The sequence below is a fragment of the Macaca thibetana genome, chromosome 20 (assembly GCF_024542745.1).
Source record: "Macaca thibetana thibetana isolate TM-01 chromosome 20, ASM2454274v1, whole genome shotgun sequence".
NCBI classification, from domain to species: Eukaryota; Metazoa; Chordata; class Mammalia; order Primates; family Cercopithecidae; genus Macaca; species Macaca thibetana.
In genome coordinates, this window is record NC_065597.1 from 17,175,792 (window position 1) to 17,199,384 (window position 23,593).

The 23,593-nt window shown below is 45.6% G+C and overlaps 3 protein-coding genes across 11 annotated transcripts in view; 1 reads left to right on the top strand and 2 right to left on the bottom strand.

The window, feature by feature from the left end:
• AARS1 (alanyl-tRNA synthetase 1) overlaps positions 1-23,593 on the top strand; it is a 370,792-nt gene that overhangs the window by 292,733 nt on the left and 54,466 nt on the right. The window lies entirely within an intron of this gene.
• DDX19A (DEAD-box helicase 19A) overlaps positions 1-23,593 on the bottom strand; it is a 78,931-nt gene that overhangs the window by 49,454 nt on the left and 5,884 nt on the right. The window lies entirely within an intron of this gene.
• Positions 1-23,593, bottom strand: part of DDX19B (DEAD-box helicase 19B) — a 43,200-nt gene that overhangs the window by 7,345 nt on the left and 12,262 nt on the right. For 5 of the 9 annotated variants that reach the window (XM_050772730.1, XM_050772731.1, XM_050772729.1 and 2 more), the window contains 6 exons: positions 15,187-15,235; positions 12,897-12,950; positions 11,423-11,558; positions 9,931-10,023; positions 2,268-2,370; positions 950-1,064 (listed from right to left, as the gene is read on the bottom strand). In XM_050772730.1, coding sequence (XP_050628687.1) covers positions 950-1,064; positions 2,268-2,370; positions 9,931-10,023; positions 11,423-11,558; positions 12,897-12,950; positions 15,187-15,235 — 550 coding nt within the window. Of the gene's footprint in view, positions 1-949; positions 1,065-2,267; positions 2,371-7,369; positions 7,460-9,930; positions 10,024-11,422; positions 11,559-12,896; positions 12,951-14,727; positions 14,808-15,186; positions 15,236-23,593 lie in introns of those variants that run through there. The other 4 variants (XM_050772733.1, XM_050772732.1, XM_050772734.1 and 1 more) reach the window with 4 other exon arrangements.

A 23,593-nucleotide genomic window follows, 5' to 3' on the forward strand; every position in this document is an offset into this window, starting at 1 on the left:
TTTTTGTATTTTTAGTAGAGACAGGGTTTCATCATGTTAGTCAGGCTGGTCTCGAACTTCTAACCTTAAAATGATCCAGCCACCTCGGGCTCCCAAAGTGCTGAGATTGCTGGCATGATCTACCACGCCTGGCCAACACCACTTTTAAAATTACTTAAGTAATATTAGTTGTAAAACAAACTAGTGTAGAAAAAATTAGTAACAAAAAAGAATTAACAGAATAATCCCCAGAGTCAATAGCCATAAACATTCTGGGTTTTTATTCTGCTGATGAAGAGAAGTAAATTAGGTAATTAAACAAATTCAGTCCTGGCCTAGTGGCTCACACCTGTAATCCCATCACTTTGAGGGGCTGAGGCAGGAGGATTGCTTGAGACTTGGAGTTCTAGACCAACTTGGGCAACATAGCAAGACACTGTCTTTACAAAAAAAAAGAAGTCTTTACCAAAAAAAAAAAAATTTTTTTTTTTGAGACAGAGTCTTGCTCTGTCGCCCAGGCTGGAGTGTAGTGGCATGATCTTGGCTCACTGCAACCTCCACCTCCCGGGTTCAAGTGATTCTCCTGCCTCAGCCTCCTGAGTAGCTGGGACTACAGGCGCACGCCACCATGCCTGGCTGATTTTTCTATTTTTAGTAGAGATGGGGTTTCACCATGTTGGCCAGTATGGTCTCTATCTCCTGTCCTCAGGTGATCTGCCCACCTCAGCCTCCCAAAGTGCTGGGATGCCAAGGAATGTCCTGATGAGGTGCATGTCTGCGTTTACTTTCAAATGGTTTGACAAAAATGTATACATTTATGTAAAGCAAATATGGCAAAATGTTAAGTTTTTGAATCTAGGTGGAAAAATACATGTGTTTATTGTATTATTTCAACTATTGGGTATGTTTTGAAATGTTTCAAAATAAAAAGAATTAGGTTGATGATTTAGGACCACATTCACATACTCACATTTATTGCCTCGAACAGCATAAGCTAGCTTCAGTTCAGGGTAAAATTTGCCCATTTGTTCAATCACTTTTCCTGTTTGGAGGGCGAGCTCATACGTTGGGGAGAGGCATAGACACTGGTAGGGAAAGAGTGCAGAGTGCAAATTCAAGACAATAGCTCTTTTGCAAAGGGGAATTACCATTAGGACTTAGCCACTCCTCCAGCTGAAGGTGAAGGAAAGAATATGTACATTAAAGTGTACACCATTTGATTCTTTTTTTTTTTTTTTTTTTGAGACGGAGTCTGGCTCTGTCACCCAGGCTGGAGTGCAGTGGCGCGATCTCGGCTCACTGCAAGCTCCGCCTCCCGGGTTTATGCCATTCTCCTGCCTCAGCCTCCCGAGTAGCTGGGACTACAGGCGCCCGCCACCTCGCCCGGCTAGTTTTTTGTATTTTTTAGTAGAGACGGGGTTTCACCGTGTTAGCCAGGATGGTCTCGATCTCCTGACCTCATGATCCGCCCGTCTCGGCCTCCCAAAGTGCTGGGATTACAGGCTTGAGCCACCGCGCCCGGCCACCATTTGATTCTTTAAGCTACAGCATCATAAGCTAGAATTCTTAGGTGTCAGAACTCTGGGTAGGTAAAGACACTTGGAAACAGACACTGGCCATTGCAATACAAAACCTACCCATGAGCACGGATCTAAAGTTCCAGTTGGCATTAGCTTTCTTTTCATTTACTCAGAAAGCTCTCAGAACTTTCTAATGGATGACAGTTGCTGATGAAACAGGTTTTCCTGCAAGTAAAGGAGCCAGGCCTATAAGAAGCATCCCAGAACTGGCACACCATGAAAAAGGAAACAGGATTTTTACTGCTGTTAGAGGATATTCCACATTATTTGTGCTCAATTTAAGGAGTTTTAGTTTGTGTAAAAAGTAATGCATAAATGCATAGCTTGGCTTTTATTTTATTTTTTTGAGACAGAGTTTCGTTCTTTTTGTCCAGGCTGGAGTGCAGCGGTGTAATCTCAGCTCACTGCAACCTCTGCCTCCTAGGTTCAAATGATTCTCTTGCCTCAGCCTCCCAAGTAGCTGGGATTACAGGCACACACCACCAGGCCCGGCTAATTTTTTATTTTTAGTATAGATGGGGTTTCACCATGTTGGCCAGGCTGGTCTAGAACTCCTGACCTCAGGTGATCTGCCCACCTCAGCCTCCCAAAGTGCTGGGGTTACAGGCCTGAGCCACCGCACTCGGCCCACAGCTTGGCTTTTAATCCATCAAATGGAAATCCCCTCTATCTATGCACTAGTAGAAACCTAAATTCATAAATCCTTACCTGGGGGTATTTGTTTGCAGGTTCTACTTGGCTAAGCATGGCCAGCACGAAGGCAGCTGTTTTACCAGTACCAGACTGAGATTGGGCAATTAAGTTCTGTGGGCTGCACAAGAAACAAACTGGTTAGGAGCTTAAATCTCAAGTAACCTTTTTAGTATTAAAAATTCATTTATAGGAGACGCTGGAGTACAGTGGCACAATCTTGGCTCACTGCAGCCTCAGCCTCCTGGGCTCAAGTGATCCTCCTGCCTCAGCCTCCCAAAGCGCTGGGATTATAGGTGTGAGTCACTGCAGTGAGCCTACTGATTTTTTTCAAATGTGAGTCAGCTCATGTTACTTCTCTGCCCAAAAACCTTCCAATAATTCCTCGTTTCATTCAAAATACAAGTTGAAACCCTCATAATGGCATACAGGGTCCTGCATGATTTGCTCCCCATTACACCTCAGCTCTCATTTCCTACTACTCTCTCTTTCTCTCCCTTACTTCGCTCCCCCACAGGGCCCCAGTGCTGCTCCGAGAACATGCCAGTCATGCTCTTGTCTTAGGGCTTCTGCACTGGCTGTGTTGTGCTTGGGACTACTGTCCCCAGATAACATGCTAACTCCCTTCTCTCCTTCAAGTCTTTGCCCAGATTTCACCTACTTCAGGAGATCCTACCTTAACCACTTGATTTAAAAGTGTAATCTACTTTGAAATGCCTAAAAAATACAAGATGTAGGTTTTGGTAGCAGGGTAGGGGTAAGAGTGGCAAGAACCAAGTCTTGCCTTGAAGGTGGCAAGAAGCAGCCTCTGAAGCAGCTCAAGAAACAGGCAAGGCCAGGTGCAGTAGCTCATGCCTGCAATCCCAGAACTTTGGGAGGCCGAGGTGGGTGGATCATTCGAGGTCAGGAATTTGAGACCAGCTTGGCCAACAAGGTAAAACCCTGCCTCTACTAAAATTACAAAAATTAGGCAGGCATGGTGGTGAGCGCCTGTAGTCCCAGCTACTTGGGAGGCTGAAGCAGGAGAATCACTTGAACCCACAAGGCAGAGGTTGCAGTGAGCCAAGATCGTGCCACTGTACTCCAGCCTGGGTGACAGAGTGAGACTCAGTCTCAAAAAAAAAAGCAGGCAAGGTCAGGTGCGGTGGCTCATGCCTGCAATCTCAGCACTTTGGGAGGTTGAGGTGGGTGATTTCTTGAGCCTAGGAGTTCGAGACCAGCCTGGGCAAAATACCGAAACCCTTTCTCTACAAACGATACAAACATTAGCTGGACATGGTGGTACATACCCGTAGTCCCAACTACTCGGGAGGCTGAGGTATGAGGATCTCTTGAGCCCAGGAGGTGGAGGGTAGAGGTTGCAGGCTGCAGTGAGCTGAGACAGCGCCACTGCACTGCTGCCCTGGTGACAGAGCAAGACCCTGTCTCAAAAAACAAAAAACAGGCCGGGCGCGGTGGCTCAAGCCTGTAATCCCAGCACTTTGGGAGGCCGAGACGGGTGGATCACGAGGTCAGGAGATCGAGACCATCCTGGCTAACACGGTGAAACCCCATCTCTACTAAAAAATACAAAAAACTAGCCGGGCGAGGTGGCGGGCGCCTGTAGTCCCAGCTACTCAGGAGGCTGAGGCAGGAGAATGGCGTAAACCCGGGAGGTGGAGCTTGCAGTGAGCTGAGATCCGGCCACTGCACCCCAGCCTGGGCGACAGAGCAAGACTCCGTCTCAAAAAAAAAAAAAAAAAACAAAAAACAAAAAAATGGAGCAGCCGCGGCAGGCCAAAGAGATGGACAAGGAAAATGAGGTCTTCCAGTAGGAAAAGAAGAAAAAAAGAACAGAAGAAACATGTACTAAAAGTGAAGCCATGGGGAGGGCCCCCAGCCACAGGTGGAATTTAAAAATCTGGCAAAAGTAAGCTGTTCCTTGTGGGGACTTCTTTTGTTTTTTTTTTTTCTTTATTGAGACGGAGTTTTGCTCTTGTTGCCCAGCTGGAGCGCAAAGGTGCGATCTCAGCTCACTGCAACCTCCACCGCCTGGGTTCAAGCAATTCTTCTGCCCCAGCCTCCCGAGTAGCCAGGATTACAGGTGCCCGCCACCACGCCCAGCTAATTTTTGTATTTTTAGTAGAGATGGGGTTTCACCATGTTGGCCAGGCTGGTCTCAAACTGCTGACCTCAGGTGATACACCCGCCTCGGACCTCCCAAAGTGTTGAGATTACAGGCGTGAGCCACCACACCTGGTCTTTTTTTTTTTTTTGAAACAAGGTCTCACTTTGTCGCCCAAGCTGGAGTGCAGTGGCACAATCTCAGTTCACTGTAGCCGCCACTGCGCGGGTTCCACGCAATTCTGGTGTCTCAGCTTCCTGAGTAGCTGGGGCTGGTATGAACCACCATGCCTGGCTATTTTTGTATTTTTTTTTGTAGAGATGGGTTTCACCATGTTGGCCAGGTTGGTCTCGAACTCCTGACCTCAAGTGATCCGCCCACTTCAGCTTCCCAGAGTCCGGGGATTACAGGTGTGAGCCACTGCGCCCAGCCACCACAGTGGTAACTCTTTATTCTATTTCTGTTTAAACATCTAGATTCCCTGTCAAAACATCTGTTACCCCTTGTAGTTAGAATAAAGTGTTGTACATTTAATTTCTTTTTTATTTTTACCTTTTAATACTGATGAGGTCTTACTGTGCTGCCCAGGCTGGTCTCAAACTCCTGGGCTCAAGCCGTCTGCCTGCCTTGGCCTCCCAAATTACTGGGATAATGGGCATGAGCCACTGTGCCTGGCCAAAATTTATTAATTTTTTTTTTTTTTTTTTGAGACGGAGGGTCACTCTGTCACCCAGGCTGGAGTCCAATGGTGCGATCTCAGCTCACTGCAATCTCTGCCTCCTGGGTTCAAGTGATTCTCTTGCCTCAGCCTCCTGAGTAGCTGGGACTACAGGCACATGCCACCACGCCCAGCTAATTTTTTGTATTTTTAGTAGAGACGGGGTTTCACCATGTTGGCCAGGCTGGTCTCGAACTCCTGACCTCAAATGATCTGCCTGCCTCAGCCTCCCCAAATGCTTGGATTACAGGCATGAGCCACTGCACTTGGCCAAAATTTATTATTTTTATTTGAAGTAAAAAAAAAATGTCATAAAATTTGCCCTTTTACCCACTTTTTTTTTTTTTTTTTTTTTTTTTTTTTTTTTTTTTTTTTGAGACGGAGTCTTTGCTCTGTCACCCAGGCTGGGGTGCAGTGGCGCGAACTCGGCTCACTACAAGCTCCGCCTCCTGGGTTTACGCCATTCTCCAACCTCAGCCTCCCGAGTAGCTGGGACTACAGGCGCCCGCCACCTCGCCCGGCTAGTTTTTTTTGTACTTTTAGTAGAGACGGGGTTTCACCGTGTTAGCCAGGATGGTCTCGATCTCCTGACCTTGTGATCCGCCCGTCTCGGCCTCCCAAAGTGCTGGGATTACAGGCGTGAGCCACCGCGCCCGGCTTACCCACTTTTAAGTGTGCTATTCAGCGGCATTAACATTTGTAATTTATCACCTGTTATATTTTAATAAAAATGAATTAGCTATATTTCAAACTAGAATGTAAGCTCCTTGTGGGCAGGAATTTTGTTCTGCATTGTTGACTAATGTATCCAAGTGCCTAGCATAGTATCTGTTATATAACAGGCACTCAATAAGTATTTGTTGATGATAAAAGGTACTAGATAATTCTAGTAATAATGCTGGTCTCTTCTAATATTGTCAATCTAAAAATGAGCTTCTTGGCTAGGCCCAATGGCTCATGCCTGTAACCCTAGCACTTTGGGAAGGCAAGGTGGGAAGCGTGCTTGAGCCTAGGAGTTCAAGACAAGTCTGGGCAACAAAGTAAGACCCCATCTCTACCAAAGCCCCCCTGAAAAACAAAAACAAAAAAAGCCTGGTGTGACACCTCATACCTGTAATCCCAACACTTTGGGGGTTTGAGACCAACCTGGGCAACATAGCACAACTCTGTCTCTGATAGAGATATAAAAATTAGGCCTGGTGTGGTAGCTCACACCTGTAATATCAGCACTTTGGGAGGCCGAGGGGGGCAGATCACGAGGTCAGGAGTTCATGACCAGCCTGGCCAACATGGTGAAACCCCATCTCTACTAAAAATACAAAAAAATTAGCTGGGCATGGTGGAGTGTGCCTGTAATCCCAGTTACTTGGGAGGCTGAGGCAGGAGAATTACTTGAACTGGGACCTGGGAAGCGGTGGTTACAGTGAGCCGAGTCTCAAAAAAAAAAAAAAAAAAAAAAAAAATTGTATAAAAATTAGCCAGGCATGGTGGTTTGCACCTGTGGCCCCAGCTACTTGGGAGGCCAAGGTGGGAGGATTGCTTGCGCCCAGGAGGCAGAAATTGCAGTGAGCCAAGATGGTGCCAGTGCACCTAGCCTGGATAACAGAGTGAGAAACTGTCTCAAAAAAAAAAAAAATTGGGGGAAGGCCAAGGTGGGAGGATTGCTTGAGGCCACGAGATCAAGACCAGTCTGGGCAACATAGCAAGACGCCCATCTCTATTAAATAAAGAAAATTAGCTAGGCATGGCAGCACGGGCCTGTAGTCCTAGCTACCTGGGAGGCTGAGGCAGGAGGATTGCTTAAGCCCAGGTGCTCAGGGTGCAGTAAGCTATGACTACACTGCTGTACTCCTGCCTAGGTGACAGAGTGAGACCTTATCTCACAGAAAAAAAAAAAGTTAGCATCTACAAAAATATTAGATCCACAAATATAAATGATCAATATGAAACCATGTCATAAATACTCCATTTATTCACCCTAAGCATGCTCAAAGTCCCAAGCTAAAAAAAAGACACTATCCATCTGGAGAAAATGTCACTGTTATGACACAGAACAAAGAAAACTTGAGAAAATACAGACCCAAAATATCTATTTTTATTTTTATTTATGATTTTTTGAGATAGGGTCTCACTCTGTTGCTCAGGCTGGAGTGCAGTGGTGCAGTCTTTGCTCACTGTAGCCTCAATCTCCTGGGCTCAGGTTACCTCCTACTTCAGCCTCCCGGGTAGCTGGGACTACAGGCACATGCCACCATATTTGGCTAAGTTTTTGTATTTTTAGTAGAGACAGGGTCTCACCATGTTGCCCAGGCTGCTCTCGAACTCCTGGGCTCAAGCGATCCGCCTACCTCGGCCTCTCAAAGTATTGGGATTACAGGCATGAACCACCACACTTGGCCTAAAATATCTATTTTTAGACAAAAAAAAAAAAAAGATTCAGAATTTAGGATTATATGCAGAATTGTATATAATCATATAAAATATAGGATCAATCTGTATTAAATTTCCATCATGCTCTAGAATCTTGTTACTCAGAATGTGATCTGAAACATCAGCATTAGCATTACCTGCAAGCTTATTAGAAATGTTGACCCTCAGTCCCCACTTAGACCTACTAAATTCAGACCCTGCATTTTAATAAATGTCTATGAGATTTGTATGCCTGTGAAAGTGGGAAATGCCCTGCACCAGGAAACCACCTTAGTTACTGTATTATTCAGGTCTGCTAGAGCTGTTTGGCTTCTATTATATTTGACACAATGACTTTTATATATCAATACAATGAAATCATGGTGCATATACGATATAAATGTATATTTACCAACATAGGAAGATTATCATATAATTTAAAAACACAGCATATAAAACATTATTTATATGTCAACCTTTTTTTTTTTTTTTTTTTGAGACGGAGTCTCGCTCTGTCACCCAGGCTGGAGTGCAGTGGCTGGATCTCAGCTCACTGCAAGCTCCGCTTTCCGGGTTTACGCCATTCTCCTGCCTCAGCCTCCCGAGTAGCTGGGACTACAGGCGCCCGCCACCTCGCCCGGCTAGTTTTTTGTATTTTTAGTAGAGACGGGGTTTCACCATGTTAGCCAGGATGGTCTCGATCTCCTGACCTTGTGATCCGCCCATCTCGGCCTCCCAAAGTGCTGGGATTACAGGCTTGAGCCACCGCGCCTGGCCTTTTTTTTTTTTTTTACTTGAGATGGAGTCTCGCTCTGTCGCCCAGGCTAGAGTGCAGTGGCACAATCTTGGCTCACTGCAAGTTCTGCCTCCCAGCTTCACGCCATTCTCCTGCCTCAGCCTCCTGAGTAGCTGGGACTACAGGCGCCTGCCACCACGCCCGGCTAATTTTTTGTATTTGTAGTAGAGACGGGGTTTCACCGTGTTAGCCAGGATGGTCTCGATCTCTGGAGCTCGTGACCCACCGGCCTCGGCCTCCCAAAGTGCTGGGATTACAGACATAAGCCACTGCTCCCGGCCATATGTCAACTTTTTTTTTTTTTTTTTCGAGACACAGTTTCACTGATGTTGGCCAGCCTGGTCTCCAACTCCTGACCTCAGGTGATCTGCCCGCCTCGGCCTCCCAAAGTGCTGGGATTACAGGTGTGAGCCACCACCCCCGGCCATAAAGTTATATATATGGCTGGGCACGGTGGCTCACACCTGTAATCCCAGCACTTTGGGAGGCCGAGGCGGGCGGATCTCTTGAGGTCAGGAGATAGAGACTATCCTGGCTAACACAGTGAAACCCCATCTCTACTAAAAAAAATACAAAAAATTAGTTGGCGGGCACCTGTAGTCTCAGCTACTCGGGAGGCTGAGACAGGAGAATGGAGTGAACCCAGGAGGCAGAGCTTGCAGTGAGCTGAAATCTTGCCACCGCACTCCAGCCTGGGCGACAGAGTGAGACTCCATCTCAAAAAAACAAAAACAAAAAAGTTATACGTATATATTTACATAGAGAAAAGTCTAGAAGTCTCCACTCCAAAATGTTAATAATGTAGGGAGAGGGATATTACAAATGATTTTTTTGTTTTTTGTTTTTGGTTTTTTTGAGATGGAGTCTCACTCTGTTGCCCAGGCTGGAGTGCAGTGGTGTGATCTTGGCTCACTGCAACCTCCGCCTCCTGGGTTCAAGCCATTCTCGTGGCTTAGCTTCCTGAGTAGCTGGGACTACAGGAGCACACCACAACACCTGGCTAATTTTTGTATTTTTTTAGTAGAGTCGGGTTTCATGTTGGTCAGGCTGGTCTTGAACTCTTGACCTCAAGAGATCCTCCTGCCTTGGCCTCCCAAAGTGTTGGGATTACAGGCGTGAGCCACTGCACCCACCCCCCACCCGCCCTTTTTGTTTGTTTGGTTTTTTTTTGAGACAAACTCTCGCTGTGTTGTACAGGCTGGAGTGCAGTGATATGATCTCGGCTCACTGCAACCTCTGCCTCCCGGGTTCAAACAAATCTTGTGCCTCAGCGTCCTCTTTTTCTCTTTTGACACAGGGTTGCTTTGTTGCCCAGAATGGAGTACAATGGTGTGATCACGGTTCACTGCAGCCTGAAACTCCTGGGTTCAAGTGATCCTCCTGCCTCATCCTCCCAAGTAGCTGGGACTATAACTGCATGCCACCACGCCTGGCCAAGTTTATAACTTTTTTGTTGTTGTTGTTGTTTGTTGAGACAGGGTCTTGCTACATTGCCCAGGCTGGTCTTGAGCTCCTGGCCTCAAACGATCCTCCTGCCTTGCCTGTCAAGTTGCTGGGATTATAGGCACAAGCCACATTGCTGGCCTGTGAAAATAATAAAAGTTTTCAAAAATGGAAAATCTAAAATGAAACGGAGTTGTAATAGGACACATACGGCTCAGCAAGCATCAGTGGTAACGCATTCTCTTGTATCTTGGATGGACGATTGAAACCCATGGCATAGACTCCTTGGAGAAGCTGTGGTTTCCTAGAAAAACAGTTAAAGATGAAAGTCATTGTCTCTTTGGTTGAGGAAAGCAGCAAAATATCTGGAGGATTTTTCTCCTTTACTGTTTACACATAGTTTTTTGTTTATTTGTTTGTGAGACAGAGTCTCAATCTGTTGCCCAGGCTGTAGTGCAATGGTGCAGTCTCGGCTCACTGCAACATCCACCTTCCGGGTTCAAGCAGTTCTCATGCCTCAGCCTCCCGAATAGCTGGGATTACAGGTGCATGGCACCATGCCCTACTAATGTTTTTTTTTTTTTTTTTTTTTTTTTTTTTTCTGAGACAGAGTCTCGCTCTGTCGCCCAGGCTGGAGTGCAGTAGTGCGATCTCGGTTCACTGCAAGCTCCACCTGCCGGGTTCACGCCATTCTCCTGCCTCAGCCTCCTGAGTGGCTGGGACTACAGGTGCCCGCCACCACACCCGACTAATTTTTTTTGTATTTTTGTAGAGACGGGGTTTCACCGTGTTGGCCAAGATGGTCTTGGTCTCCGGATCTTGTGATCCACCTGCCTCGGCCTCCCAAAGTCCTGAGATTACAGGTGTGAGCCACTGCACCTGACCTAATTTTTTTATTTTCAGTAGAGACAGGGTTTCACCATGTTGGCCATGCAACTCCTGACCTCAAGTGATCTGCCTGCCTCAGCCTCTCAAAGTGCTGGGATTACAGGTGTCAGCCACTATGCCTGGCCTACACATAGTTTGTAATCAACAATAATTGAGCTGTGCTGAACTGAATACATGTTAGTACAGCTAAAGCTTTCACCCATTATCTGGAAATTTTACTAAATATCCCAAAACATCTAAAGTATTTGTTTATATTTTTTATATGGAGTCTGGTCTTGCTCTGTTGCCCAGGCTGGTCTGCAACTCCTGGCCTCAAGTGATCCTCTCACCTTGGCCTCCAAAAGTGCTGGGATTACAGGTGTGCACCACCGCATGCAGCTAAATTCTTTTATACAACTTGGTTAGTGGCTGGGCGCTTTGGCTCATGCCTGTAATCCCAGCACTTTGGGACGCTGTGGCAAGTGGATCACGAAGTCAGGAGATCAAGATCAGCCTGGCCAACACAGTGAAACCTGTCTCCACTAAAAATACAAAAAGTAGCCGGGTGTGGTGGTGCACGCCTGTAATCCCAGCTACTCAGGAGGCTGAGGCAGGAGAATCACTTGAACCCGGGAGGCAGAATTTGCAGTGAGCCGAGATCGCGCCACTACACTCCAACCTGGGCGAAAGAGTGAGACACCATCTAAAAAAAAAACAACAAAAAAAAAACCTTGGTTAGCTAAAACTGTTCTGTTGTGATAAAAAGATATCTATTACAGACCTAGGATCTCTATTTCAGTGCAAAGGGGAGAGTCAGAAAGTGAATAAATACTCACAGCCGAAGCTCTTCAAAAGACTTCACTGAGTACAGAGGGGAGTTTGGATCCCGCTGCAGGACTTCTACTTGGTTTGTGTTATCGACAAGGTTACTTCTGATCAGCTTGTTGAGTAAGGACTGGGCAGCTCTGTCCTCTGTCAGGAAAAAGAAAGCAAAGAATTTTTAAAAGTCCTTGAAACCTACCAAGCATTTACTCTAATTCAACTGCCATTTGTATTTTGAATAATAATGTACTGAACATTCAACTTCAAGGTACCTCATAGTTTTGACTTATAAATTAAAATAGTTTTATTAAAGAAAAAAGTTATGATACATCACCCATTTAGGCCTCATACTCTTCTCCAGACTCTATCTAACAGCCCTCTTTTCCTGCAGTTACCTATTCCTCTTATCCAGACACACATATTTACTCCCCCATTTGCACTATGTATAAACCTAAAGTAATTAACAATCACAACAATGGGAAAAAAAAAACAGGAATTAACAAAGTCTGTACCTTAATTTTTTTTTTTTTTTTTTTTTTTTGAGACGGAGTCTCGCTCTGTCGCCCAGGCTGGAGTGCAGTGGCCGGATCTCAGCTCACTGCAAGCTCCGCCTCCCGGGTTCACGCCATTCTCCTGCCTCAGCCTCCCGCGTAGCTGGGACTACAGGCGCCCGCCACCGCGCCCGGCTAATTTTTTGTATTTTTTAGTAGAGATGGGGTTTCACTGGGTTAGCCAGGATGGTCTCGATCTCCTGACCTCATGATCCGCCCATCTCGGCCTCCCAAAGTGCTGGGATTACAGGCTTGAGCCACCGCGCCCGGCTGTACCTTAATATTGGACAAGTTGGTCTCATCTTGTCATGCATGTCAAATGTGTCAAAATAACATTAAGCTTAATTTTATTTGACAATAGAGATTGTCCAATAAACTTAAAATTTTTTATAATGGCCTGTTCAAGTGTTCAGTTGTTCAGTGTAAACTTTCTCTAAACGTAAACCATTAGAACTCCTTCACCTATTGACTATTTATATTGCACTTTTTTTTTTTTTTTTTTTTTTTTTTTTTGGAGACAGAGTCTCGCTCTGTCTCCCAGTCTGGAGTGCAGTGGTTCAATCTTGGCTCACTGCAAGCTCTGCCTGCTGGGTTCACGCCATTCTCCTGCCTCAGCCTCCCAAGTAGCTGGGACTACAGGTGCCTGCCACTATGCCTGGATATTTTGTTTTTGTATTTTTAGTGGAGATGGGGTTTCACCGTGTTAGCCAGGTTGGTCTTGATCTCCGGAGCTCATGATCCACCCGCCTCAGCCTCCCAAAGTGCTGGGATTACAGGCGTGAACCACTGCACCCGGCCCCTATATTGAACTTTTATGCTAGCACTGTATCACCCATTAAAGTCGAGCCAAACTGGGTATAAAAATGAAGCCTCATAACAATCCACTTTCTTAGAATGTAGAAGCTTGTTATTATATAAAGCTCCACGGCTGTGTTACCTTTCTCTTCTTCATCTGTCTTCTCTGCATTGGTATTGGTCTTGACAACAGCACCTTTATCAGACACAAAGTGGCCATCACTCAAAATCACATCCCATACCCAATAGCTGGGACAATTCAAATTCTATAGCACTAGAAGTTTTTGTAAAGGCCTAGAGAGCAAAAAAAAATGAGGAAACCAAGCCGCTGATAAAAACATTTTATTGTCCCTAAATAAACAAAGGTGTAAAACACTGTTGCTCATATATATATAGAGAGAGAGATTTTATTTATTTATTTATTTGTTTTGCCCAGGCTGGAGTACAGTGGCGCAATCTCAGCTCACTGCAAGCTCCACCTCCCGGGTTCACACCATTCTCTGGCCTCAGCCTCCCGAGTAGCTGGGATTACAGGCACCCGCCACCATGCCCGGCTAATTTTTTTTGTATTTTTAGTAGAGACGGGATTTCACCGTGTTAGCCAGGATGGTCTTGATCTCCTGATCTCGTGATCCACCTGCCTCGGCCTCCCAAAGTGCTGGGATTACAGGCGTGAGCCACCGCGCCCGACCTCTGTTGCTCATATTCTTTCCTATTCTAGGTCTCCTCCCCGTACCTCAAAAACTATTATTTCCCTCATTGAATCAATACTTCTGAAATATTATAGAAAGATTAGAGCAATTAGTGATCAGAAACCACCTTGATGCTCAACAGAGGAATATCTATGCAAATCGGATTTTATTAATATGTGAACACAATAATGCCATTAAAATTCATGTATATAACAAATGAGCAGTAAGACCAACAAAATTCATGCAAATAATTTTTTTTCTCTTTTTTTGAGACGGAGTCTCACTCTTGCCCAGGCTGGAGTGCAGTGGTGTGATCTCGGCTCACTGCAACCTCTGCCTCCCAGGTTCTAGAGATTCCGTTGTCTCAGCATCCTGAGTAGCTGGGATTATAGGTGTGCACCACCACACCTGGTAAATTTTTGTAGTTTTAGTAGAGATGGGGTTTCACCATGTTGGTCAGGCTGGTTTCGAATTCCTGACCTCAGGTTATCTGCCCACCTCAGCTTCCCAAAGTGCTGGGATTATAGGTGTGAGCCACCATACCCGGCCTATAAATTATTGATTAATATAAATTTATAGTCAAATGATACTGTGGTTATATAAAATCATACAAAAAAGATTGTAAGTGAATTTTGAGAAAGGCAAATGTTACATTACCTTCCAGTAATATTAAGTACATCAACAATAATGGAAATCTTAAATTTAGATAAATATGATTTCAGAATAATTAGGATAGGTAAACTGTCAGATTCCTCCCACTTTGTCTATCTCATCCAAAATTGAGAACATTAAAAAATTAGTCTTTGTCAGTATAGTCCCATGGTTAGTAATTAGTCCCACTTAAGTAGCCTAATTCGTTTTTCACTCCCACACCCTTGCTATCAGTGTGCAATCCTCATTCTTGTATTAAAAACACTTTGAAGCCAGGTGCGGTATCTCACTCTTGTAATCCCAGCACTTTGGGAGGCTGAGACAGGAGGACTGCTTGAGCCCAGGAGTTAGAAACCAACCTGGGCAACCCACGGAGACCTCATATCTCTTTTTTTTTTTTTTTTTTTGAGACGGAGTCTCGCTCTGTCGCCCAGGCTGGAGTGCAGTGGCCAGATCTCAGCTCACTGCAAGCTCTGCCTGCCGGGTTTATGCCATTCTCCTGCCTCAGTCTCCCGAGTAGCTGGGACTACAGGCACCCACCACCTCACCTGGCTAGTTTTTAGTATTTTTTTTTTTTTTAGTAGAGACGGGGTTTCACCGTGTTAGCCAGGATGGTCTCGATCTCCTGACCTTGTGATCCGCCCATCTTGGCCTCCCAAAGTGCTGGGATTACAGGCTTGAGCCACCGTGCCCGGCCGGAGACCTCATCTCTATAAAAAATAAAAATAAAAAATTAGTTGGGCGTAGTGCATTGTGCCTGTAGTCCCAGTTACTCAGGAGGCTGAGGCGGAGGATCACTTGAGTCTGGGAGGTTGAGGCTCCAGTGAAGCATGATTGAACCACTGCACTCCAGCCTGGGCAACAGAGCAAGAACCTGTCCCTTAGAAAGTAAACAAATAAAAATAAATAAATAAAAACACTTCGGTCATACAAACCAGTTTGTTGATTTAAAAATCAGATGATACCAGTATCGTCCAACGCCCTGCCTGGTACAAATACAATTTTTTTTTTTTCCAGACAGTTGTTACACCAAAACAAAAATACTGAAGGAAATCACATTTGTTTTCAAACTAGCTATTAGTTACTTACCATTGGCATCTGGTTTGATTTTCTCTTCCTTAAGATGCAAGTTGCTCAACTAAATGGAGAATATGGGGGAGGGGGAAAGTGTCAGGAAAACCACTTAAAAAGATTTGGAATCAACAGAGCCTCCCTAACGAAGCTGGGGATAAAACAGCCATTCTCAAGGTATATTCATTAGGACCAATTCATTGAGTTGTTCCGTTTACTAAATGTCTGATGAGAATAAACAAAATTTCCCATAAATACATCAGTGGAAAAAAATGCTCCACATCGGTACCTTCTACTTACAATTCTGTGAGAGAATTGTAATTTGTGAGTTTGCTTAATGCCCTGATTATAAACTCTCTCTCTTTGTAGAATATCATTAGACTTGTCATTCTCTCATATTTCTTTTGTGTGTGTGGGAATTGCTCCATTTCAAATCATATTTCAAACGAGGAAATTTAAAGAGATGTTGAAAAAATGCAGTCATACTTCGGAGAACACTGGGAAGGGAGGACTGCCATGAAAAGCATCTGTAAAGCCGGGTGTGGTGGCTCACACCTGTAATCCCAGCACTTTGGGAGGCTGAGGCAGGCAGGTCACGAGTTCAAGAGATCCAGATCATCCTGGCCGACATGATGAAACCCTGTCTCTACTAAAAATACAAAAATTAGCTGGGGTGGTGGCGGGCTCCTGTAGTCCCAGCTACTCGGGAGACTGAGGCAGGAGAATGGCGTGAACCCGGGAGGCAGAGCTCGCAGTGAGCTGAGATCACGCCACTGCACTCCAGCCTGGGCGACAGAGCAAGACTCCGTCTCAAAAATAAATAAATAAATAAATGAATAAATAAGAAAAGAAAAGCATCTGTGGGTAGGAATTAGTCATGCTGCAGGATGATGTTAGAGTTGTAAGACCACAGTATGCTTATGTGCAGCCTCACATTCAAGTCACCTTTTGCTGGTGTCTGATACTGTAGTTGGGAACAGCCAGGCGCATTGTGGCATACTGTGTAATTAAAATACCCACTAGGCTGAAGCGGAAATAGAAAGAAAGAGACAGAGCAAAGAGACATTTCAAAGAATGAATTACTATGACTTTGATCAAATACTGTATATTAGGGATATCCTAGCAGGTTTTATCTCCTCTATTAGAATGCAAATACCTTCCTGACAGGGCCTATTTCGTTTTCTACTGCTCCTTGAGTAGCAGGGCTACCCCACAGGAAATGTGCCCAGAGTAGCCGATATTTCTATTTTTGGTCTTTGGATGTAGCACAGAGTAAAGTAAGTGCTCTAGTAGTAAATTTTTCGTAAAAAAAAAAAATCAAAACAAAAAAGATTTTCTTTTTTTTTGAGATGGAGTCTCGCTTTGTCGCCCAGGCTGGAGGGCAGTGGTGCGATCTCGGCTCACTGCAAGCTCTGCCTCCCAAGCTCACGCCATTCTCCTGCCTTAGCCTCCTGAGTAGCTGGGACTACAGGCGCCCGCTACCACCCCCAGCTCATTGTTTTGTATTTTTAGTAGAGACAGGGTTTCACCGTGTTAGCCAAGATGGTCTTGATCTCCTGACCTCATGATCTGCCTGCCTTGGCCTCCCAAAGTGCTGGGATTACAGGCATGAGCCACTGCACCCGGCCAAAAAAAGACTTTTTTAAAGGTCAGAAAGCATCCGTAAGTCTTGGACCCCAGCACAGGGATTAGATAGATGAAAAGTCTGGCGTGAGTAAGTAACCTTTCAAGCTAAAGCCAACCCTAATCATAAAATATCAAGCAGGGCCTAAGACATCATCTAGTAAAAACAAAATGAAAATCACAACCTAATGGTTCTTTCTTTTTTTTCTGCAGACAGGGTCTTACTCTGTTGCCCAGGCTGGAGTGGTACAGTGGCATGATCATAGCTCACTGAAGCCTCAACCTCCTAAGGCTCAGGCAATCTTCCTGCCTCAGCCTCCCAAGTAGCTGAGAGGACAGGTGCTCACCACCATGCCCAGCTAATTTTTTTTTTTTTTTTTTGAGACGGAGTCTCGCTCTGTTGCCAGGCTGGAGTGCAGTGGTGCTATCTCGGCTCACTGCAACCTCCGCCTCCTGGTTTCAAGCAATTCTTCTGCTTCAGCCTCTCAAGTAGTTGGGACTACAGGCGCACACCACCATCCCCATCTAATTTTTGTATTTTTAGTAGAGACGGGGTTTCACCACATTGGCCAGGATGGTCTCGATCTCTTTTTTTTTTTTTTTTTTTTTTTGAGACGGAGTCTTGCTCTGTCACCCAGGCTGGAGTGCAGTGGCCGGATCTCAGCTCACTGCAAGCTCCTCCTCTCGGGTTCACGCCATTCTCCTGCCTCAGCCTCCCGAGTAGCTGGGACTACAGGCACCCGCCACTTCACCCGGCTAGTTTTTTGTATTTTTTAGTAGAGACGGGGTTTCACCGTATTAGCCAGGATGGTCTCGATCTCCTCATGATCCGCCCATCTCGGCCTCCCAAAGTGCTGGGATTTCAGGCTTGAGCCACCGCGCCCGGCCAGTCTCGATCTCTTAACCTCATGATCTGCCCACCTTGGCCTCCCAAAGTGCAGGGATTACAGGCATGAGCCACTGCCCCCGGCCTGCCCAGATAATCTTTTATTGTGAGTTGGGATCTTACTGTGTTGCTCAGGCTGGTCTTGAGCTCCTGGGCTCAAGCGATCCTCCTGCCTCAGCCCCCCAAAGTGCTGAGATTATAAGCATGAACCACTGCATTAGGCCGCATTTCTGTTGTCCCTCTAAGTCCAAGAACAGGAGAAAGGGGAAGGAGGGTAGGGAGGAGAGAACAAAAAAATGTTTTAATGGGTGGTTTGTTGAGAATGGAGGAGCCCCATTTCTATTCATGGAAATGGACAGGAAGTTTCTGGTGTCTTTCTGCTTTGGTATTGGGAAAGAAGCAGCAGAAAGGGAACACATTAAAGAGATTAGAAAAAAGGAAATTAACAAAAAGGAAACCATTCAACAGGAGAAAGCCAACTGAAAAACAACAAAAAAGAAATCATTATAAAGCAGTAAAAATCCTTCACTAATTCTGAAGGATAAAGAACACACTAATTGGGGAGGGCAGTGGGGGAGAGCGTTAGGAAAAAGAGCTAATGCATGTGTGGCTTAATACCTAGGTGACTGGGTGATAGGTGCAGCAAACCACCATGGCACATGTTTACCTATGTAACAAAACTGCACATCCTGCACATGTACCCCAGAACTTAAACAAAACAAAACAAAACAAAAACAGCTGGGCACAGTGGCTGATGCCTGTAATTCTAGCACTTTGGGAGGCTGAGGCAGGTAGATCACTTGAGGCCAGAAGTTCACGACCAGCCTGGCTGATACGGTGAACACCGTATCTACTAAAAATACAAAAATTAGCCAGGCGTGGTGGCATACACCTGTAATCCCAGCTTCTCAGGAGGCTAAGGCAGGAGAATCGCTTGAACCTGGGAGAAGGAGGTTGCAGTGAGCTGAGATTGTGCCATTGCACTCCAGCCTGGGCAACAAGAGCGAAACTCCATCTCTAAATAAATAAATAAAAAGCACTCCCTACATCCTGCCAATTAACCTGGTCTAGTACTCAGGGCTGTTAAAATGAGAAAGAGAGGCGGGGTGCTGTGGTTCATGTGTGTAATCTCAGCACTCTGGGAGCTGAGGCGGATGGATTGCTTGAGCTCAGGAGTTTGAGACCAGCCTGGGCAACATGGCGAAACCTCATCTCTACAAAAATAGAAAAATTAGCCGGGCATGATGGCACTTGTCTGTGGTCCCAGCTACTCAGGCGGCTGAGGTGGGAGAATTGCTGGAGCCCAAGAAGTCAAGGCTGAAGTGAGCCATGAAGATGCCACTGCACTCAATAATTTTTTTTTTTTAAATAGCAAGTTCGGTCAGGCGCGGTGGCCCATGCCTGTAATCCCAGCAATTTGGGAGGCGGAGGTGGGCAGATCACGAGGTCAGGAAATCGAGACCATCCTGGCTAACACGGTGAAACCCCATCTCTACTAAAAATATAAAAAATTAGCCAGGTGTGGTGGTGGGCGCCTGTAGTCCCAGCTACTGGGAAGGCTGAGGCAGGAGAATGGCATGAACTCGGGAGGCAGAGCTTGCAGTGAGCCGAGATCGCACCACTGCCCTCCAGCCTGGGCGACAGAGCGAGACTCCGTCTCAAAATAAATAAATAGCAAGTTTACAGGAGTAAAGTTAACAGTACTTATTCCTATGGTGATAATAACTACCTAAAATAAATGACAGACCTGAAGTTTAAATGAGTTAATGAGGTATAAATGAACTAGAAATAGCCATTGCCATAAAGTTTTTTGTTTGTTTGTTTGTTTTGAGACGGAGTTTTGCTCTTGTTGCCCAGGCTGGAGTGCAATGGCGTGATCTCAGCTCACTGCAACCTCCGCCTCCCAAGTTTAAGCAATTCTGCCTCCCAAGTAGCTGGGATTACAGGCATGTGCCATCACACCTGGCTAATTTATTTTACTTTATTCTTTTGAGACGGAGTCTCGCTCAGTCACCCAGGCTTACAGGGTTTACAGGTGCCCACCACCATGCCCCGCTAACTTTTTTTGACTTTTTAGTAGAGATGTGGTTTCACCATGTTGGCCAGGCTGGTCTTGAACCCCTGACCTCAAATGATTCACCCTCCTCGGCCTCCCAAAGTAGTAGGATTACAGGCGTTAGCCACCACACCCGGCCACTTTTGTATTTTTTAGTAGAGATGGGGTTTCACCATGTTGGTCAGGCTGGTCTCAAACTCCTGATCTCAGGTGATCTGCCCGCCTCGGCCTCCCAAAGATTATAGGTATGAGCTACCCCACCCGGCCCAAAAAGTTTTTTTAATATTCAATGATAAAAGGACACACAACAATAAGGATCATTCTTTTGTTTTTATATTTTTATTTATTCATTTATCTGAGAACGAGTCTCAGTCTGTCGCCCAGGCTGGAGTGCATTGGTATAATCATGGCTCATGCAACCTCAGTTTACCAGGATCAAGGATCCTCCTGTCTCACCCTCCCAAGCAGATGGGACTACAGGTGCCTGCCACCAGGCTGGGCTAACATTCTTTTGTTGATACATTGTTCAACTCAAAGTTAACAGGGTAAAATGAAATGTGTAGGAAAAGGTGGTAGCAACATTGTAAATAAAAATAATAGATTTTTTTTCTTTTTTTTTGAGACGGAGTCTCCCTGTCACCCAGGCTGGCCTGCAGTGGCGCGATCTCGGCTCAGTGCAAGCTCCACTTCCTGTGTTCATGCCATTCTCTTGCCTCAGCCTCCCAAGTAGCTGGGACTACAGGCGCTGGCCACAACGCCCAGCTAATTTTTTTTTTTTTTTTTTTGTATTTTTAGTAGAGATGGGGTTTCACTGTGTTAGCCAGGATGGTCTCCATCTCCTGACCTCATGATCCGCCCACCTCGGCCTCCCAAAGTGCTGGGATTACTCCCAAAGTGCTGGGATTACAGGCGTGAGCCACTGTGCAGGGCCAATAGATGTTGTTTTGATTACAATGTATCAGAATTCTGAAGAGGTTCCTGTAGAATCTAGAAGACACAGCCTTTACTTGGCTGTAAGGATCTCAAAGCCTACAATACAAAAGCAGCATTAAAGTTTGCATTACCCACCTTAGTGTCAGTGAACTGAATGCTAAAACTTATGTTGAAAGCAGTTAGTTCAGATACCTGTGCTCTGTTTATTTGAATCAAAAGGAAAAACCGATTTTTCTTGCAACTTGATTGGAAACCATTTTGAAATCCAGAAAACTAATGAAAAGGCAAGACAAACTTTTAAAAACTCCCACCATTTCCAAATTGCCCAAAGCTCTACTTTTATAATACCCAGAATTTTCAGTGCTTTAATAGTTAAGATGTCAAAATAATTGAGAATAATTCAGTTATACTTCATTTTATTCCAAAGCTACTTGAGAAAGGATTCTTGAAACATAAGAAGGAAGATTTAATGGTAATGAACTATCCTGAATAGGAACTGTCTCTGGCAAAATTGTGAGGTTTTGAGATGGAGTCTTGCTCTGTTGCCCAGGCTGGGCGTGAGCCACAGGCGTGAGCCACCGCGCCCAGCCTCTCATCAGTTTTTCAATCCCTTTGCCCTCTAAATTGAAAAAGAGAGCCAGGTGCAGTGGCTCATGCCTATAATCCCCAGCACTTTGGGAGGCTGAAGTGGGAGGATCCCTTGAGGCCAGGAGTCTGAGACAAGCCTGGGCAACATAGTGAGACTCCACCTCTACAAAGCTTAAAAATAAAAATATTGGGCTGGGCGCGGTGGCTCACGCCTGTAATCCCAGCACTTTGGGAGGCCGAGGCGGGCGGATCACAAGGTCAGGAGATCTAGACCACGGTGAAACCCCGTCTCTACTAAAAATACAAAAAATGAGCCGGGCGCAGTGGTGGGCGCCTGTAGTCCCAGCTACTCGGGAGGCTGGGGCAGGAGAATGGCGTGAACCCAGGAGGCGGAGCTTGCAGTGAGCCAGGATCGCGCCACTGCACTCCAGCTTGGGCGACAGAGCAAGACTCCGTCTCAAAAAAAAAAAAAAAAAAAAAAAAAAAAAAAATATTGGCAGAGCATGGTAGCTTGTGACTTCAATCCCAGCACTTTTGGAGGCCGAGGAGGGAGGATCCCTTGAACTCAAGAAGTTTGAGACAAGCCTGGGCAACATAGCAAGACCCCATCTCCTAAAAAATAAATAAATAAATAGGCTGGGCATGGTGGCTCATTCCTGAAATCCCAGTGCTTTGGAAGGCCGAGGCAGGCTGATCACCTGAGGTCAGGAGTTCGAGACCAGCCTGACCAACATGGTAAAACCCCGTCTCTACTAAAAAAAATACAAAAAAAAATTAGCCAGATATGGTGGTGCATGCCTATAATCCCAGCTACTCAGGAGGCTGAGGCAGGAGAATCACTTGAACCCAGGAGGCAGAGGTTGCAGTGAGCCGAGATCCCGCCATTGCACTCCAGCCTGGCCAAAAGAGTGAGACTGTCTTAAAAAAAATAAATAAATAGGGCAGGTGCAGTGGCTCACACCTGTAATTCCCAGCACTTTGGGAGGCCAAGGCAGGTGGATCACCTGAAGGTCAGGAGTTTGAGACCAGACTGGCCAACATGGTGAAACCCCATCTCTACTAAAAATATAAAAACTAGCCGGGCATGGTGGTGGGTGCCTGTAATCCCAGCTACTCGGGAGGCTGAGGCAGGAGAATTACTTGAACCCAGGAGACGGAGGTTGCAGTGAGCCAACATGGTGCCACTGCACTCCAGCCTTGATGACACAGTGAGACTCCGTCTCAAAAAAATAAATACATAAAAATAAATAAATAAAATAAATAATACATTTAAATGAATTTTAAAATAAAATAAATAAAAATATTAGCTGGGCAGCTACCAGGGAGGCTGAGGCGGGAGGATTGCTTGAGCCCAGGAGTTCCAGGTTACAATGTGCTATGATCTTGCCACTGCATTCCAGCCTGGGTGACAGAGTGAGACCCCATCTCTATTTTAAAAAAATACACACATGCCAGGGTGCGGTGGCTCACGCCTGTAATCCCAGCAGTTTGGGAGGCCAAGGCAGGCAGATCATGAGGTCAGGAGATCGAGACCATCCTGGCTAACACGGTGAAACCCTGTCTCTACTAAAAAATACAAAAAATTAGCCGGGTGTGGTGGCAGGCCAAGCTACTCAGGAGGCTGAGGCAGGAGAATGGCATGAACCCGGGAGGCAGAGCTTGCAGTGAGTCGAGATCGCACCACTGCACTCCAGCCTGGGCGACAGAGCAAGACTCCATCTCAAAAAAAAAAAAAAAAAAAAATGCACACACACACACACACACACACACACACGGCCAGATGTGGTGGCTCACCCTTGTAATCCTAGTACTTTGGGAGGCTGACATGGGTGGATTGCTTGAGCTCAGGAGTTCGAGACCAGTGTGGGCAAGATGATGAAACCCTATCTCTACTGAAATACAAAAAATTAGCTGGGCACGGTGGCACATGCTTGTAGTCCCACCTACTTAGGAAGCTGAGGCATGAGAATCGCTTGAACCCAGGAGGCAGAGGTTGCAGTGAGCTGAGATGCTGCCATGGCACTCCAGCCTGGGCGACAGTGCGTGACTCTTGTCTCAAAAAAAAAAAGTGCCATTCATAGACAATACTAATCTTAAAGATTAATGATGCAGCTGCTTTGGAAAACATCTTGGCACTTCCTCAAAAGTTAAACAGAGAATTCCTATATAATCCAGCAGTTCCACTTCTAGATATATACCCGAGTATTGAAACTATGTGTCCACACAAAAACTTGTACATTAATCAATCAAAAGCAGTATTATTCATAGTAGCTAAAAAGTAGAAATAATCCAAATGTCCAGAAACTGACGAATGGATAAATAAAATGTGGTATATCCAC